The 18,364-nt window shown below is 47.3% G+C and overlaps 1 protein-coding gene across 2 annotated transcripts in view; it reads right to left on the bottom strand.

Annotated features, from left to right (window-relative positions):
- The window catches only part of LOC140103536 (fibulin-2-like), a 58,448-nt gene that overhangs the window by 24,699 nt on the left and 15,385 nt on the right, over window positions 1-18,364 (bottom strand). The window contains exons 1-2 of one of the 2 annotated variants that reach the window (XM_072126631.1): window positions 10,868-11,011; window positions 6,433-7,975 (exon numbers count right to left, since the gene is read on the bottom strand). In XM_072126631.1, coding sequence (XP_071982732.1) covers window positions 6,433-7,942 — 1,510 coding nt within the window. In that variant the 5' untranslated portion in view covers window positions 7,943-7,975; window positions 10,868-11,011. Of the gene's footprint in view, window positions 1-6,432; window positions 7,976-10,867; window positions 11,012-18,364 lie in introns of those variants that run through there. The other variant, XM_072126632.1, reaches the window with a different exon arrangement.

The raw sequence follows: 18,364 nt of genomic DNA, 5'->3' as shown, positions 1-18,364 counted from the left end.
CGGGATTATCTACATTGTACCAAAGCCTCAGAAGTGTAAAATATAACCTTTCACTATGTTGTTAGTAGCAGCAGGACTGTGATATGTGGATTTCTATACCAGTATTGTTTATTCTCTGAGTGCACTGGGAATGTGTCCTCACACTGCTGTGCTCTGTGCTGCTCCATAGTCATTCTTCTGTGCTGAAAGTAAAAACTGTAGCAGCTTCTGGTTGGATACTACAGCAATCACTCTAAGCAGAGGGAAGGGCAGTGCAGCAGCTCAATACAGAAAGTTCTGAGCACAGCAGCACCCCTCATTATAATAAGAAGCTACAATCCTGGAATACAAATCCCCATGTCACAGTCCTGCTGCTACTAACAACATACACACATTAACAAATCTCTCCAGTGATAAAACCTAACACTGGCTGCAGAGAGCACAGAGCACAGCAGTGTGAGGTCTGATTACACATCTCTCCAGGGACAATACATAACACTGACTGCAGAGAGCACAGAGCACAGCAGTGTGAGGTCTGATTACACATCTCTCCAGGGACAATACATAACACTGGCTGCAGAGAGCACAGAGCACAGCAGTGTGAGGTCTGATTACACATCTCTCCAGGGACAATACATATCACTGGCTGCAGAGAGCACAGCAGTGTGAGGTCTGATTACACATCTCTCCAGGGATAATACATAACACTGGCTGCAGAGAGCACAGAGCACAGCAGTGTGAGGTCTGATTACACATCTCCAGGGACAGTACATAACACTGGCTGCAGAGAGCACAGAGCACAGCAGTGTGAGGTCTGATTACACATCTCTCCAGGCACAATACATAGCACTGGCTGCAGAGAGCACAGAGCACAGCAGTGTGAGGTCTGATTACACATCTCTCCAGGGACAATACATAACACTGACTGCAGAGAGCACAGAGCACAGCAGTGTGAGGTCTGATTACACATCTCTCCAGGGACAACAAATAACACTGGCTGCAGAGAGCACAGGGCACAGCAGTGTGAGGTCTGATTACACATCTCTCCAGGGACAATACATAACACTGACTGCAGAGAGCACAGAGCACAGCAGTGTGAGGTCTGATTACACATCTCTCCAGGGACAATACATAACACTGGATGCAGAGAGCACAGAGCACAGCAGTGTGAGGTCTGATTACACATCTCTCCAGGGACAATACATAACACTGTCTGCAGAGAGCACAGAGCACAGCAGTGTGAGGACTCATTATACATCTCTCCAGGGACAATACATAACACTGGCTGCAGAGAGTACAGAGCACAGCAGTGTGAGGTCTGATTACACATCTCTCCAGGGACAATACATAACACTGGCTGCAGAGAGCACAGAGCACAGCAGTGTGAGGTCTGATTACACATCTCTCCAGGGACAATACATAACACTGGCTGCAGAGAGCACAGAGCACAGCAGTGTGAGGTCTGATTACACATCTCTCCAGGGACAATACATAATACTGGCTGCAGAGAGCACAGAGCACAGCAGTGTGAGGTCTGATTACACATCTCTCCAGGGACAATACATAACACTGGCTGCAGAGAGCACAGCAGTGTGAGGTCTGATTACACATCTCTCCAGGGACAATACATAACACTGGTGGCACAGAGCACAGCAGTGTGAGGATAATTCCTAACACTGTCTGCAATTCCCATGTAATACAGGACTGGGCCAGACCTTTAATGAGCTGCAGTGGAGCGGTGCCGGGGGTTGAGGTTCTGTTGGGCTCAGGTCTGGTATTATGTGCTGAGTGCAGTCACGATCCCTCCCGCTTCACATGGTGATTAGGGATTATTTGTTTGACGCTGGAGGTGGAGCGGATGAGGAATGGTTGTCGGATGGAAGTCATTATACGTGTCATTAGTTGGCAATTCCCAGGGAATGTTTTGGATCATTTTCCGACTTTTATTACTTAAATATAGAAGAAGAAGGAAACAAAAGGCATCGGGGATTGTTAAAGGGACGGGCAACTCATAGCAGCCACCTATGGAAGTATGGGAAATGGCTGATAACAGAGAGTAATAGATTGTATCCTCCCCTGTACAGTCTCCTCTCCCCGGGGTGTAATGGCTGATAACAGAGAGTAATAGATTGTATCCCCCCCCTGTACAGTCTCCTCTCCCCGGGGTGTAATGGCTGATAACAGAGAGTAATAGATTGTATCCCCCCCCCCCACACAGTCTCCTCTCCCCGGGGTGTAATGGCTGATAACAGAGAGTAATAGATTGTATCCCCCTGTACAGTCTCCTCTCCCCGGGGTGTAATGGCTGATAACAGAGAGTAATAGATTGTATCCCCCCTGTACAGTCTCCTCTCCCCGGGGTGTAATGGCTGATAACAGAGAGTAATAGATTGTATCCCCCTGTACAGTCTCCTCTCCCCGGGGTGTAATGGCTGATAACAGAGAGTAATAGATTGTATCCCCCCCTGTACAGTCTCCTCTCCCCGGGGTGTAACGGCTGATAACAGAGAGTAATAGATTGTATCCCCCCTGTACAGTCTCCTCTCCCCGGGATGTAATGGCTGATAACAGAGAGTAATAGATTGTATCCCCCCTGTACAGTCTCCTCTCCCCGGGTGTAATGGCTGATAACAGAGAGTAATAGATTGTATCCCCCCCCTGTACAGTCTCCTCTCCCCGGGGTGTAATGGCTGATAACAGAGAGTAATAGATTGTATCCCCCTGTACAGTCTCCTCTCCCCAGGATGTAATGGCTGATAACAGAGAGTAATAGATTGTATCCCCCCCCCTGTACAGTCTCCTCTCCCCAGGATGTAATGGCTGATAACAGAGAGTAATAGATTGTATCCTCCCTGTACAGTCTCCTCTCCCCGGGGTGTAATGGCTGATAACAGAGAGTAATAGATTGTATCCCCCCCCCCTGTACAGTCTCCTCTCCCCGGGGTGTAATGGCTGATAACAGAGAGTAATAGATTGTATCCCCCCCTGTACAGTCTCCTCTCCCCGGGGTGTAATGGCTGATAACAGAGAGTAATAGATTGTATCCCCCCCTGTACAGTCTCCTCTCCCCGGGGTGTAATGGCTGATAACAGAGAGTAATAGATTGTATCCCCCCCCTGTACAGTCTCCTCTCCCCAGGATGTAATGGCTGATAACAGAGAGTAATAGAGAGACTCTCCATGGAATGTGCGGGCTTCCTGCTGGCAGATAATAAGCCCCTGCGCTGCAGTCTATACAATCCTTATCTACAGAGATAACGTGTCCCGGGATCCGGCAGCCGCACAAATTCCACAGTGAAAATACTTCCAGTGCGACAAGATCATCCAACCCGATAATAACAGGGAAGGAAAATAACATACCAAGAGCAACATACAGGACAGACACACCTGTGACATCACTGTGTGTATTATCTTTGTACTGTGACATCACTGTGTGTATTATCTTTGTACTGTGACATCACTGTGTGTATTATCCCTGTACTGTGACATCACTGTGTGTATTATCCCTGTACTGTGACATCGCTGTGTGTATTATCCCCTGTACTGTGACATCGCTGTGTGTATTATCCCTGTACTGTGACATCACTGTGTGTATTATCCTGTACTGTGACATCGCTGTGTGTATTATCTCTGTACTGTGACATCGCTGTGTGTATTATCCCTGTACTGTGACATCGCTGTGTGTATTATCCCTGTACTGTGACATCGCTGTGTGTATTATCCCTGTACTGTGACATCACTGTGTGTATTATCTCTGTACTGTGACATCACTGTGTGTATTATCCCTGTACTGTGACATCACTGTGTGTATTATCTCTGTGCTGTGACATCGCTGTGTGTATTATCTCTGTACTGTGACATCACTGTGTGTATTATCTCTGTGCTGTGACATCGCTGTGTGTATTATCCCCTGTACTGTGACATCACTGTGTGTATTATCCCTGTACTGTGACATCACTGTGTGTATTATCCCTGTACTGTGACATCACTGTGTGTATTATCCTGTACTGTGACATCGCTGTGTGTATTATCCCTGTACTGCGACATCACTGTGTGTATTATCTCTGTACTGTGACATCACTGTGTGTATTATCCCTGTACTGTGACATCACTGTGTGTATTATCCCTGTACTGTGACATCGCTGTGTGTATTATCTCTGTACTGTGACATCACTGTGTGTATTATCCTGTACTGTGACATCGCTGTGTGTATTATCCATGTACTGTGACATCACTGTGTGTATTATCCCTGTACTGTGACATCACTGTGTGTATTATCCCCTGTACTGTGACATCACTGTGTGTATTATCCTGTACTGTGACATCACTGTGTGTATTATCTCTGTACTGTGACATCGCTGTGTGTATTATACCCTGTACTGTGACATCGCTGTGTGTATTATCCCTGTACTGTGACATCACTGTGTGTATTATCTCTGTACTGTGACATCACTGAGTGTATTATCCCTGTACTGTGACATCACTGTGTGTATTATCTCTGTACTGTGACATCACTGTGTGTATTACCCCTGTACTGTGACATCACTGTGTGTATTATCCCTGTACTGTGACATCACTGTGTGTATTATCCCTGTACTGTGACATCAATGTGTGTATTATCCCTGTGCTGTGACATCACTGTGTATTATCCCTGTACTGTGACATCACTGTGTGTATTATCCCTGTGCTGTGACATCACTGTGTGTATTATGTTTGTACTGTGACATCACTGTGTGTATTATGTTTGTACTGTGACATCACTGTGTGTATTATCCCTGTACTGTGACATCACTGTGTGTATTATCCCCTGTACTGTGACATCACTGTGTGTATTATCCCTGTACTGTGACATCACTGTGTGTATTATCCCTGTACTGTGACATCACTGTGTGTATTATCCCTGTACTGTGACATCACTGTGTGTGTATTATCCCTGTACTGTGACATCGCTGTGTGTATTATCTCTGTACTGTGACATCGCTGTGTGTATTATCCCTGTACTGTGACATCACTGTGTGTATTATCCCTGTACTGTGACATCACTGTGTGTATTATCCCTGTACTGTGACATCACTGTGTGTATTATCTCTGTACTGTGACATCACTGTGTGTATTATCTCTGTACTGTGACATCACTGTGTGTATTATCCTGTACTGTGACATCGCTGTGTGTATTATCTCTGTACTGTGACATCGCTGTGTGTATTATCCCTGTACTGTGACATCGCTGTGTGTATTATCTCTGTACTGTGACATCACTGTGTGTATTATCCTGTACTGTGACATCACTGTGTGTATTATCCCTGTACTGTGACATCACTGTGTGTATTATCTCTGTACTGTGACATCACTGTGTGTATTATCCCTGTACTGTGACATCACTGTGTGTATTATCCCTGTACTGTGACATCGCTGTGTGTATTATCCCTGTACTGTGACATCGCTGTGTGTATTATCTCTGTACTGTGACATCACTGTGTGTATTATCCTGTACTGTGACATCACTGTGTGTATTATCCCTGTACTGTGACATCACTATGTGTATTATCTCTGTACTGTGACATCGCTGTGTGTATTATCCCTGTACTGTGACATCACTGTGTGTATTATCCCCTGTACTGTGACATCACTGTGTGTATTATCCCTGTACTGTGACATCACTGTGTGTATTATCCCTGTACTGTGACATCACTGTGTGTATTATCCCTGTACTGTGACATCACTGTGTGTGTATTATCCCTGTACTGTGACATCGCTGTGTGTATTATCTCTGTACTGTGACATCGCTGTGTGTATTATCCCTGTACTGTGACATCACTGTGTGTATTATCCCTGTACTGTGACATCACTGTGTGTATTATCCCTGTACTGTGACATCGCTGTGTGTATTATCCCTGTACTGTGACATCACTGTGTGTATTATCCCTGTACTGTGACATCGCTGTGTGTATTATCTCTGTACTGTGACATCACTGTGTGTATTATCCCTGTACTGTGACATCACTGTGTGTATTATCTCTGTACTGTGACATCACTGTGTGTATTATCCCTGTACTGTGACATCACTGTGTGTATTATCCCTGTACTGTGACATCACTGTGTGTATTATCCCTGTACTGTGACATCACTGTGTGTATTATCCTGTACTGTGACATCACTGTGTGCATTATCCCTGTACTGTGACATCACTGTGTGTATTATCCCTGTACTGTGACATCACTGTGTGTATTATCCCTGTACTGTGACATCACTGTGTGTATTATCTCTGTACTGTGACATCACTGTGTGTGTATTATCCCTGTACTGTGACATCGCTGTGTGTATGTTGGGGGTTGTAGTGTGGGGATCTCTGGGGGTCTCCGGTTGCACGTGTTCCGGATGCTCTCTCGGCATTTTCCATGTAACTGTATCCTGTAACTACATGTGGTTTCTCCCAGTGTAAACAGCATCTTACCCTCATGTGGTCTTGATTGGTTCATGATGTCCTTCGGGGGTCCCCTCTCGCTCAGATGGGGGGACATGACCTGGGGCCCGGGGTGGGGACCAGGTCTCCGCTGATCAGATGTGCTGCTGGTTTTCTCCATCCTGGAGATGATGTTCTCGTCCTTTTCCTCATTTGTATCTGGAATGGACTCCGGGGTCTCAGTTATTTCTGGGTCTAGTTCGAGGGTCTCGCCCAGGGCTTGGTCTCGCTCTGTGGTTTGGTTCTGGTTGGTTGAGGATGGGCTGGTGGTTGGATTTATGATATCTGGTTGTGTGGTGGTCCTAACCTCGGTGGAAGTCATTGGCGCCATGGTGGTCCTGGTCTTGGTAGTGGTCATTGGCGCCATGGTGGTCCCGGTCTTGGTAGGAGTCATTGGTGCCATGGTCGTCCTGGTCTTCGTAGTGGTTATTGGTGCCATGGTGGTCCCGGTCTTGGTAGAAGTCATTGGTGCCATGGTGGTCCCAGTCTCGGTTGGACTTATTGGTGCCATGGTGGCCCCAGTCTCGGTTGGACTTATTGGTGCCATGGTGGTCCCAGTCTCGGTTGGACTTATTGGTGCCATGGTGGTCCCAGTCTCGGTCGGAGTCATTGGTGCCATGGTGGTCTTAGTCTTGGTAGGAGTCATTGGCACCATGGTGGTCCCAGTCTTGGTAGAAGTAATTGGTGCCATGGTGGTCCCAGACTTGGTTTTCTGGAGAGTTGTGGGGGCCACGGTAGATGTTTGGGTGCTGGGATGACTTGGCTGGTGGGGGGTGCTATGTTCCACCAGGACGATGGCTTCGGTAGAGGTCTGCAGGGTGGTCTCCTCCTGGTCGGTGATGTCTTCATAGTCCAGCACGGAGTGGTCCTGCAGAGCGTTCCTCTTGTAGTTATTGTTCTTGTCCACGGTTTCCATGGGGTCCTGCTCGTGGCTGTAGGGGTAGTCGTACTGCCTCTCTGGGTCGCTGGTGCTGTCCAGGTGGCACTCGGGCACCGCGTAGCACATCAGCTCCCCCCCAGTATTGGGGCAGTGGCAGAACTTGCAGTGGGACATGTGGAAGGTGTGGCCGGCCTCGTACTTCTCCTCGCCGTGGACGCAGCCGATCCGTCCACACTGGACACAACCGTCGGCCGGCTGCAGGACGTCAATGCAGTTGGGGGGCAGCTCAGGGCACGGGATAAAGTGGCAGCTGATTCTACCCCCGCCTGGGGGGCAGGTGCACTCGGTGCTGCCAAAGTCCACAAAGTAAGACTCCCCTTCCGGAACTTTCCCGCCTTGAAACCCGACACTGACGCAGTCGTAGTACTGGTACCCTTCACAGGGGCAACCAAACTGGGCACAGGAGGGGCAGCAGGAGCCCTCCACCAGCTGCTCCTGTATACAGTTCTCCAACGGGGGGCACACCGCATCGGAGCAGCTGTTCTGAGACCAGGAGGGTTTGGTCCATTGTAGAAATATAAAGACAAAGCTGAGGAATCCCAAAGGGTTAATTCTCTGCATATTGTAGACAAGAGGATGAATAACGTGAAGACCCTGCAGATACAAGAGGAGACGTGTAACACAAAGCCACCACTAGGGGGAGCTCCCTGCAGACTGTGCATACAACTAAACCGTATGGGGAATACATAATCCCTGGTCCACAATAATTGTATATACAATACATTGTATGTGTACTATGTGCAGTGTGTGTACTATGTGCGGTGTGTGTACTATGTGTGGTGTGTGTACTATGTGTGGTGTGTGTACTATGTGCAGGGTGTACTATGTGCAGAGTGTACTATGTGCAGGGTGTGTACTATGTGCAGTGTGTACTATGTGCAGAGCGTGTACTATGTGCAGTGTGTACTATGTGCAGGGTGTACTATGTGCAGGGTGTGTACTATGTGCAGTGTGTACTATGTGCAGTGTGTACTATGTGCAGGGTGTGTACTATGTGCAGGGTGTGTACTATGTGCAGAGTGTACTATGTGCAGTGTGTACTATGTGCAGGGTGTGTACTATGTGCAGGGTGTGTACTATGTGCAGGGTGTGTACTATGTGCAGTGTGTACTATGTGCAGTGTGTACTATGTGCAGTGTGTACTATGTGCAGTGTGTGTACTGTGTGCAGGGTGTGTACTAAGTGCAGTGTGTACTATGTGCAGATTGTACTATGTGCAGATTGTACTATGTGCAGTGTGTGTACTATGTGCAGTGTGTGTACTATGTGCAGATTGTACTATGTGCAGGGTGTGTACTAAGTGCAGTGTGTACTATGTGCAGTGTGTACTATGTGCAGGGTGTGTACTATGTGCAGTGTGTACTATGTGTAGTGTGTACTATGCAGTGAGTACTATGTGCTGTGTGTACTATGTGCAGTGTCCTCTGTACTATGTGCAGTGTGTACTATGTGCAGTGTGTACTATGTGCAGTGTGTACTATGTGCTGTGTGTACTATGTGCAGGGGGTGTACTATGTGCAGGGGGTGTACTATGTGCAGTGTGTACTATGTGCAGTGTGTACTATGTGCAGGGGGTGTACTATGTGCTGTGTGTACTATGTGCAGTGTCCTCTGTACTATGTGCAGTGTATACTATGTGCAGTGTGTACTATGTGCAGGGGGTGTACTATGTGCAGTGTGTACTATGTGCAGGGGGTGTACTATGTGCAGGGGGTGTACTATGTGCAGTGTGTACTATGTGCAGTGTGTACTATGTGCAGTGTGTCCTGTCTACGATGTGCAGTGTGTACTATGTGCAGGGTGTAATATGTGCAGTGTGTACTATGTGCAGTGTGTACTATGTGCAGTGTGTACTATGTGCAGTGTGTACTATGTGCAGGGGGTGTACTATGTGCAGTGTGTACTATGTGCAGTGTGTACTATGTGCAGGGGGTGTACTATGTGCAGTGTGTACTATGTGCAGTGTGTACTATGTGCAGGGGGTGTACTATGTGCAGTGTGTACTATGTGCAGGGGGTGTACTATGTGCAGGGGGTGTACTATGTGCAGTGTGTACTATGTGCAGTGTGTACTATGTGCAGTGTGTCCTGTCTACGATGTGCAGTGTGTACTATGTGCAGTGTGTACTATGTGCAGTGTGTACTATGTGCAGGGGGTGTACTATGTGCAGTGTGTACTATGTGCAGTGTGTACTATGTGCAGGGGGTGTACTATGTGCAGTGTGTACTATGTTCAGTGTCCTGTGTACGATGTGCAGTGTGTAATATGTGCAGTGTGTACTATGTGCAGGGGGTGTACTATGTGCAGGGGCTGTACTATGTGTGGTGTGTACTATGTGCAGTGTGTACTATGTGCAGGGGGTGTACTATGTGCAGGGGGTGTACTATGTGCAGGGTGTGTACTATGTGCAGTGTGTACTATGTGCAGTGTGTGTACTATGTGCAGTGTGTGTACTATGTGCAGTGTGTGTACTATGTGCAGGGGGTGTACTATGTGCAGGGGGTGTACTATGTGCAGGGGGTGTACTATGTGCAGGGTGTGTACTATGTGCAGGGTGTGTACTATGTGCAGGGTGTGTACTATGTGCAGGGTGTGTACTATGTGCAGGGGGTGTACTATGTGCAGGGGGTGTACTATGTGCAGGGTGTACTATGTGCAGGGGGTGTATTATGTGCAGGGTGTGTATTATGTGCAGTGTGTACTATGTGCAGTGTGTGTACTATGTGCAGGGGGTGTACTATGTGCAGTGTGTGTACTATGTGCAGGGTGTGTACTATGTGCAGGGGGTGTACTATGTGCAGGGTGTACTATGTGCAGGGTGTGTACTATGTGCAGGGTGTGTACTATGTGCAGGGTGTACTATGTGCAGGGTGTACTATGTGCAGTGTGTACTATGTGCAGTGTGTACTATGTGCAGTGTGTACTATGTGCAGTGTGTACTATGTGCAGTGTGTACTATGTGCAGTGTGTACTATGTGCAGTGTGTACTACGTGCAGGGGGTGTGCTATGTGCAGGTTGTACTATGTGCAGGGGGTGTACTATGTGCAGGGGGTGTATTATGTGCAGGGTGTGTACTATGTGCAGGGTGTGTACTATGTGCAGGGTGTACTATGTGCAGGGTGTACTATGTGCAGGGTGTACTATGTGCAGGGTGTACTATGTGCAGGGTGTACTATGTGCAGTCACTAGAGTGCGGCAGATTATTAGATACCGGCGCCCGTCCCTTTAGATGCAGAATTTTGTGGCGCAAACACTTCATAAATACAATAAATAATAATGTACGAGCAGGTTACACATTCCAGTGCAATGTCAGACAGAAAACCGGCGACACTTTAATAAATGTTGCCCGAGGTCTAGATATAGAGACCTGTATGTGCAGATGTAGCAGAGCTGAGTGTGTACACATCACACACTATCACAGACTCGGCTCTGCTGCTCCTGTATATACCGGCCTCCAGCAGCTTCTCCTCATCAGTTTCACTGACCTGAAGGCTGAATGGTCCGTCCCGGCCGAGGACTCCTGGTGCAGGACACTTCTCCGGAGTCGCCACAAGAGGTTTAGAGGGGAAGAAGAAGGAGCAGCAGGGACTGCGCTGTAACCGGATCCCTCCACTCCCATATGTGCATCATATACATCCCCCTCCCCGACCCCCGGAGCCCCTGGATAACGCACATTTTATCCAATTTGTTACATTTTACTGCAAAACCCCCTTTTTTTCTTTGTAAAATCTGACACGTTTCTGAAAGTTTTGAAAACAGCGAAGATTCTGCCAATTTTCCTCTTATTTGAGGGATCGTGTTGCAGCCCCCGGTCTGCAGAGCGTCTCACATAAAGCTTCTCTCTGGGGGTCCTAAGAAAATATCAGAACAATCCGTCTCAGAACCCGGGGGCCCAAGCGTGTTTATCCTGGCTCCGCAAACTGCGCAAAGGGTTAATAGAGCTAAAGGGCAGAGTTCGGATTTTCATGGTTTATGGTCTCTGGTGGACTGTACGTCCGCTGCTGAGAATCCTCTGTGCTGCTGTGAGTATGGTGCATGGAGACATTGAGGCTGCGGTCACACCTGGCGTTTTTTCAGATGCGTTTTACGTTTTACCATGAATTTGGTTGGTTTGAAAGCATTTTTCTTTGTTGCTGGAAGTGCAATCACCTGCGGTAACATTTTCTGGTTACACTTCCAGCAATGAGGAAAGACGCTCAAACTAACCAACGCAGGGTAACACGTAAAACATCCGCATTCAGGCGCAGGTGTCTAAAAACACATCCAAAAAATGTGCGTGACTGCACCCTGCAGAGCAGAATGACCTGTCCACACTCTCTACAATGCAGGGAGCAGAGCTGCACCCCAATGGTTGTCAAGCCCCGCCCACTTGCCAGTCATGGCCACCCCCATACCTGAGCCTGTGACACTGGTGGACGCTGTGCTGTGTATTAGGGTGGCGTCACATGTTCAGTTTTTTAACGGACTGAAAATGTTTGACTAAAAACGGGTTAAAAACGCCACGTGTGCCACCGCCCTTAGTTGTGGATTTTCTGCATGTGATCAGCGTAGTATTTATAGGATTTATATGATTATTATGTGATTTTGCTGTGAGCGGCCATTTTTCTATGTTGCTCCTCCGGCCTCTTATTTATTATGTGCCGTTGCCACCACTTTGCTTTCCTCCCCGTCACTTCTCCTGCTCTTCTAGTTTTCTAGTTTATAGACGCCATATTTCTGGCACAATATGTGTCGCACATTTAGACCCACGCAGAGGTATTTTTATGACACCTTCATGACTGAGGTCATTTTAGACACTTTCTGCCTTGCACAAAATTATTAAATCTTTGCAAAACACATCGAAAATTATTCTATAGAACCGCATAATTTGTGCACCAAAAATGGACCTTGCGACAGAAATAATAAATGTGGTTGGTTTCCTCTTGTTACATTGTTGCCATTTGTTTCCTCTTGTTACATTGTTGTCGGTGGTTTCCTCTTGTTACATTGTTGCCATTGGTTTCCTATTGTTTAATTGTTGCTGTTGGTTTCCTATTGTTACATTGTTGCCGGTGGTTTCCTATTGTTACATTGTTGCCGGTGGTTTCCTATTGTTACAATGTTGCCGGTGGTTTCCTATTGTTACAATGTTGCCGGTGGTTTCCTATTGTTACATTGTTGCTGTTGGTTTCCTATTGTTACAATGTTGCTGTTGGTTTCCTATTGTTACATTGTTGCTGGTGGTTTCCTATTGTTACATTGTTGCCGGTGGTTTCCTATTGTTACAATGTTGCCGGTGGTTTCCTATTGTTACATTGTTGCTGTTGGTTTCCTATTGTTACAATGTTGCTGTTGGTTTCCTATTGTTACAATGTTGCCGGTGGTTTCCTATTGTTACATTGTTGCTGTTGGTTTCCTATTGTTACAATGTTGCTGTTGGTTTCCTATTGTTACAATGTTGCCGGTGGTTTCCTATTGTTACATTGCTGCTATTCCTGTTGTGATGCTGTTGCTATTAGTTACCTCCTATTACGTTGTTGCCTTCTCTTTGTTGCTATTGTTACTTTGTTTTCTCTTGACTTTCGCCTATATCCATAATAATTGATCACATGACTCCTCCTTTTTCTCTCCTTTCTTCCGCCCTTCTTTATTTTCTTCTCTTTCATTACAGTGATTTATTTCCATCTGTGGTGAGAGCCAAATACTGAGAAAAGAACGAGATCAACCGAATCATTGATGTGAGAAACCACAACATACAGCAATGTCACCATCACACTTATCATCCGCACCATCACACCCATCATCCGCACTATTGTCAACAACAACACCACTCATCTGCACCATCACAACCATCATCCGCACTACCATCACCATCTTCATCGTCACATCACAGCCATCATCCGCACCATCATCACCGTCACCATTGCACTCAGCAAATACATTTGGTTATTGGTAAATTCAGGCTGTTGGTGCTGACAGATGTCACAGACTTATCGCCAGGGACTCCTGGTATCATACAGAACTGCGGGTCCTCTATGGAGCCCCTGCCCGGTCCATGCAAATCAGTACAGACCAGTCATGTGCCCCCAGCCCAAGGTGCGGCTCATGGAGTCTGCCGTAGGTCTGGGAAAGTGTCCGGAGCTCAGATTGACTGACACCTTGCTGTTCAGTGATAGGGGGCGACACTTGTCATGTGTGGCCATTCTGAGTTCAGGAAAGCTGGGTGCCTGGCTTGTGAGTTCTGTATCTTGGTGGGAATCTCTGGTTCCGTTAACTCTTCACTTCTCAGACTTTAGATCAGAGACGGGAGAATGAGGCCGGTAATTACAGTGGAGCCTGGGACCCGCCGAGCGGAGGAAATCCCAGAGATTGTAAGATTACAACCAAATGTAAGAGAAGACGAGATCCCAGAAAATATATAATAATATACATAGTACCCAGCACCCGGGGGACGGAGGATCCCTGCAATAACCAGTGATGGAGCGAGACATTATACCATAAAGAATCCACAAAGTGAGAAGATATACTAGTAATAATTATCCTGTATCTCAACCCGTATACTGCAGACTGGATGTATCCAATCCTATCCTGTGTGATACAGTCTGGTAGGCCGTGTATCTAATCCTAGCATGTATGATACTGTCTGCTGAGCTGTGTATCTAATCCTACCATGTGTGATGCTACACATTGAGATGCTGTATTAAAGCTTTTATAGTTCTGAGCCCAAAGGGGCCAATTTACTAAGAACAGTGCAGGGTGTACTATGTGCAGTGTACTATGTGCGGTGTGTACTATGTGCAGGGTCCTGTGTACTATGTGCAGTGTGTACTATGTGCAGTGTCCTGTGTACTATGTGCAGGGTCCTGTGTACTATGTGCAGTGTGTACTATGTGCAGTGTCCTGTGTACTATGTGCAGTGTACTATGTGCGGTGTGTACTATGTGCAGGGTCCTGTGTACTATGTGCAGTGTGTACTATGTGCAGTGTCCTGTGTACTATGTGCAGGGTCCTGTGTACTATGTGCAGTGTGTACTATGTGCAGTGTCCTGTGTACTATGTGCGGTGTGTACTATGTGCAGGGGGTGTACTATGTGCAGTGTCCTGTGTACTATGTGCCGGGTGTACTATGTGCAGGGTCCTGTGTACTATGTGCAGGGTGTGTACTATGTGCAGTGTCCTGTGTACTATGTGCAGGGTGTACTATGTGCAGGGTCCTGTGTACTATGTGCAGGGTGTGTACTATGTGCAGTGTCCTGTGTACTATGTGCAGGGTGTGTACTATGTGCAGTGTCCTGTGTACTATGTGCAGGGTGTGTACTATGTGCAGTGTCCTGTGTACTATGTGCAGGGTGTACTATGTGCAGGGTCCTGTGTACTATGTGCAGGGTGTGTACTATGTGCAGGGTCCTGTGTACTATGTGCCGGGTGTGTACTATGTGCAGTGTCCTGTGTACTATGTGCAGGGTGTGTACTATGTGCAGTGTCCTGTGTACTATGTGCAGGGTCCTGTGTACTATTTGCAGGGTGTGTACTATGTGCAGTGTCCTGTGTACTATGTGCAGTGTCCTGTGTACTATGTGCAGGGTGTACTATGTGCAAGGTCCTGTGTACTATGTGCAGGGTGTGTACTATGTGCAGTGTCCTGTGTACTATGTGCAGGGTGTACTATGTGCAGGGTCCTGTGTACTATGTGCAGTGTGTACTATGTGCAGTGTGTGTACTATGTGCAGTGTGTACTATGTGCAGTGTCCTGTGTACTATGTGCAGGGTCCTGTGTACTACGTGCAGGGTCCTGTGTACTGTGTGCAGTGTGTACTATGTGCAGTGTGTACTATGTGTAGTGGCCTGTGTACTATGTGCAGTGTGTACTATGTGTAGTGGCCTGTGTACTATGTGCAGGGAGTGTGTACTATGTGCAGTGTCCGGTGTACTATGCGCAGTGTGTACTATGTGCAGGGGGTGTACTATGTGCAGTGTGTACTATGTGCAGTGTGTACTATGTGCAGTGTGTACTATGTGCAGTGTGTGTACTATGTGCAGTGTGTACTATGTGCAGGGTCCTGTGTACTATGTGCAGGGCCCTGTGTACTATGTGCAGGGTGTGTACTATATGCAGTGTGTACTATGTGCAGTGTGTACTATGTGTAGTGGCCTGTGTACTATGTGCAGTGTGTACTATGTGTAGTGGCCTGTGTACTATGTGCAGGGAGTGTGTACTATGTGCAGTGTCCTCTGTACTATGTGCCTGGTGTGTACTATGTGCGGTGTGTGCTATGTGCAGGGTGTGTACTATGTGCAGGGTGTGTACTATGTGCCTGATGTGTACTATGTGCCTGGTGTGTACTATGTGCGGTGTGTGCTATGTGCAGGGTGTGTACTATGTGCAGGGTGTGTACTATGTGCAGTGTCCACTATGTGCAGTGTGTACTATGTGCAGGGTGTACTATGTGCAGGGTCCTGTGTACTATGTGCATGGTCCTGTGTACTATGTGTAGGGTGTACTATGTGCAGTGCCCTGTGTACTATGTGCAGGGTTTGTACTATGTGCAGTGTCCTGTGTACTATGTGCAGTATGTACTATGTGCAGGGTGTACTATGTGCAGGGTCCTGTGTACTATGTGCAGTGTGTACTATGTGCAGTGCCCTGTGTACTATGTGCAGGGTTTGTACTATGTGTAGGATGTGTACTATGTGCAGTGTCCTGTGTACTATGTGCAGGGGGTGTGTACTATGTGCAGAGTCATGTGTACTATGTGCAGTGTGTACTATGTGCAGTGTGTACTGTTTGCAGTGTGTACTATGTGCAGGGTCCTGTGTACTATGTGCAGTGTGTGTACTATGTGCAGTGTCCTGTGTGCAGTGTGTACTATGTGCAGGGTGTGTACTATGTGCAGTGTCCTGTGTACTATGTGCAGGGTCTACTATGTGCAGGGTCATGTGTACTTTGTGCAGTGTCCACTATGTGCAGTGTCCACTATGTGCAGTGTGTACTATGTGCAGGGTCCTGTGTACTATGTGCAGGGTTTACTATGTGCAGTGCCCTGTGTACTTTGTGCAGGGTTTGTACTATGTGCAGGGTGTGTACAATGTGCAGGGGGTGTACTATGTGCAGGGGGTGTACTATGTGCAGGGTGTGTACTATGTGCAGTGTGTACTATGTGCAGTGTCCTGTGTACTATGTGCAGTGTGTACTATGTGCAGTGTGTGTACTATGTGCAGTGTGTACTATGTGCAGTGTCCTGTGTACTATGTGCAGGGTCCGGTGCACTATGTGCAGTGTGTACTATGTGCAGTGTGTACTATGTGCAGTGTGTACTATGTGTAGTGGCCTGTATACTATGTGCAGGGTGTGTACTATGTGCAGTGTCCTGTGTACTATGTGCAGTGTGTACTATGTGCGGTGTGTACTATGTGTAGGGTGTATTATGTGCAGTGTCCTGTGTACTATGTGCCTGGTGTGTACTATGTGCCTGGTGTGTACTATGTGCCTGGTGTGTACTATGTGCGGTGTGTGCTATGTGCAGGGTGTGTACTATGTGCAGGGTGTGTACTATGTGCAGGGTGTGTACTATGTGCAGGGTGTGTACTATGTGCCTGATGTGTACTATGTGCCTGGTGTGTACTATGTGCGGTGTGTGCTATGTGCAGGGTGTGTACTATGTGCAGGGTGTGTACTATGTGCAGTGTGTACTATGTGCAGTGTGTACTATGTGCAGGGTGTACTATGTGCAGGGTCCTGTGTACTATGTGCAGGGTCCTGTGTACTATGTGTAGGGTGTACTATGTGCAGTGCCCTGTGTACTATGTGCAGGGTTTGTACTATGTGCAGGATGTGTACTATGTGCAGTGTCCTGTGTACTATGTGCAGGGTGTGTACTATGTGCAGGGTGTACTATGTGCAGTGTGTACTATGTGCAGTGTGTACTATGTGCAGGGTGTACTATGTGCAGAGTCATGTGTACTATGTGCAGTGTGTACTATGTGCAGTGTGTATTATGTGCAGTGTGTACTATGTGCAGGGTCCTGTGTACTATGTGCAGTGTGTGTACTGTGTGCAGTGTGTGTACTATGTGCAGTGTCCTGTGTGCAGTGTCCTGTGTGCAGTGTGTACTATGTGCAGGGTGTGTACTATGTGCAGGGTGTACTATGTGCAGGGTTTGTACTATGTGTAGGATGTGTACTATGTGCAGGGGGTGTACTATGTGCAGGGGGTGTACTATGTGCAGGGGGTGTACTATGTGCAGGGTGTACTTTGTGCAGTGTGTACTATGTGCAGGGTGTACTATGTGCAGTGTGTACTATGTGCAGTGTGTACTATGTAAAGGGTGTACTATGTGCAGTGTGTACTATGTGCAGTGTGTACTATGTGCAGTGTGTACTATGTGCAGTGTGTACTATGTGCAGGGTCCTGTGTACTATGTGCAGTGTGTGTACAATGTGCAGTGTGTGTACTATGTGCAGTGTCCTGTGTGCAGTGTGTACTATGTGCAGGGTGTGTACTATGTGCAGTGTCTTGTGTGCTATGTGCAGGGTGTACTATGTGCAGGGTCATGTGTACTTTGTGCAGTGTCCACTATGTGCAGGGTGTACTATGTGCAGGGTGTACTATGTGCAGTGCCCTGTGTACTATGTGCAGGGTTTGTACTATGTGTAGGGGGTGTACTATGTGCAGTGTCCTGTGTACTATGTGCAGTGTCCTGTGTACTATGTGCAGGGTCCTGTGTACTATGTGCAGGGTCCTGTGTACTATGTGCAGGGTCCTGTGTACTATGTGCAGTTTGTACTATGTGTAGTGGCCTGTGTACTATGTGCAGGGAGTGTGTACTATGTGCAGGGTGTACTATGTGCAGGGTGTGTACTATGTGCAGGGTGTACTACGTGCAGGGTGTACTATGTGCAGTGTGTACTATGTGCAGGGTGTGTACGATGTGCAGTGTGTACTATGTGCAGTGTCCTGTGTACTATGTGCAGTGTGTACTATGTGCAGTGTCCTATGTACTATG

Source organism: Engystomops pustulosus, chromosome 10 (assembly GCF_040894005.1).
Source record: "Engystomops pustulosus chromosome 10, aEngPut4.maternal, whole genome shotgun sequence".
In the NCBI taxonomy this organism is placed as follows: Eukaryota; Metazoa; Chordata; class Amphibia; order Anura; family Leptodactylidae; genus Engystomops; species Engystomops pustulosus.
The sequence above is the reverse complement of the archived record's forward strand: the minus strand, read 5'-3'. Positions and strand labels throughout refer to the sequence as shown.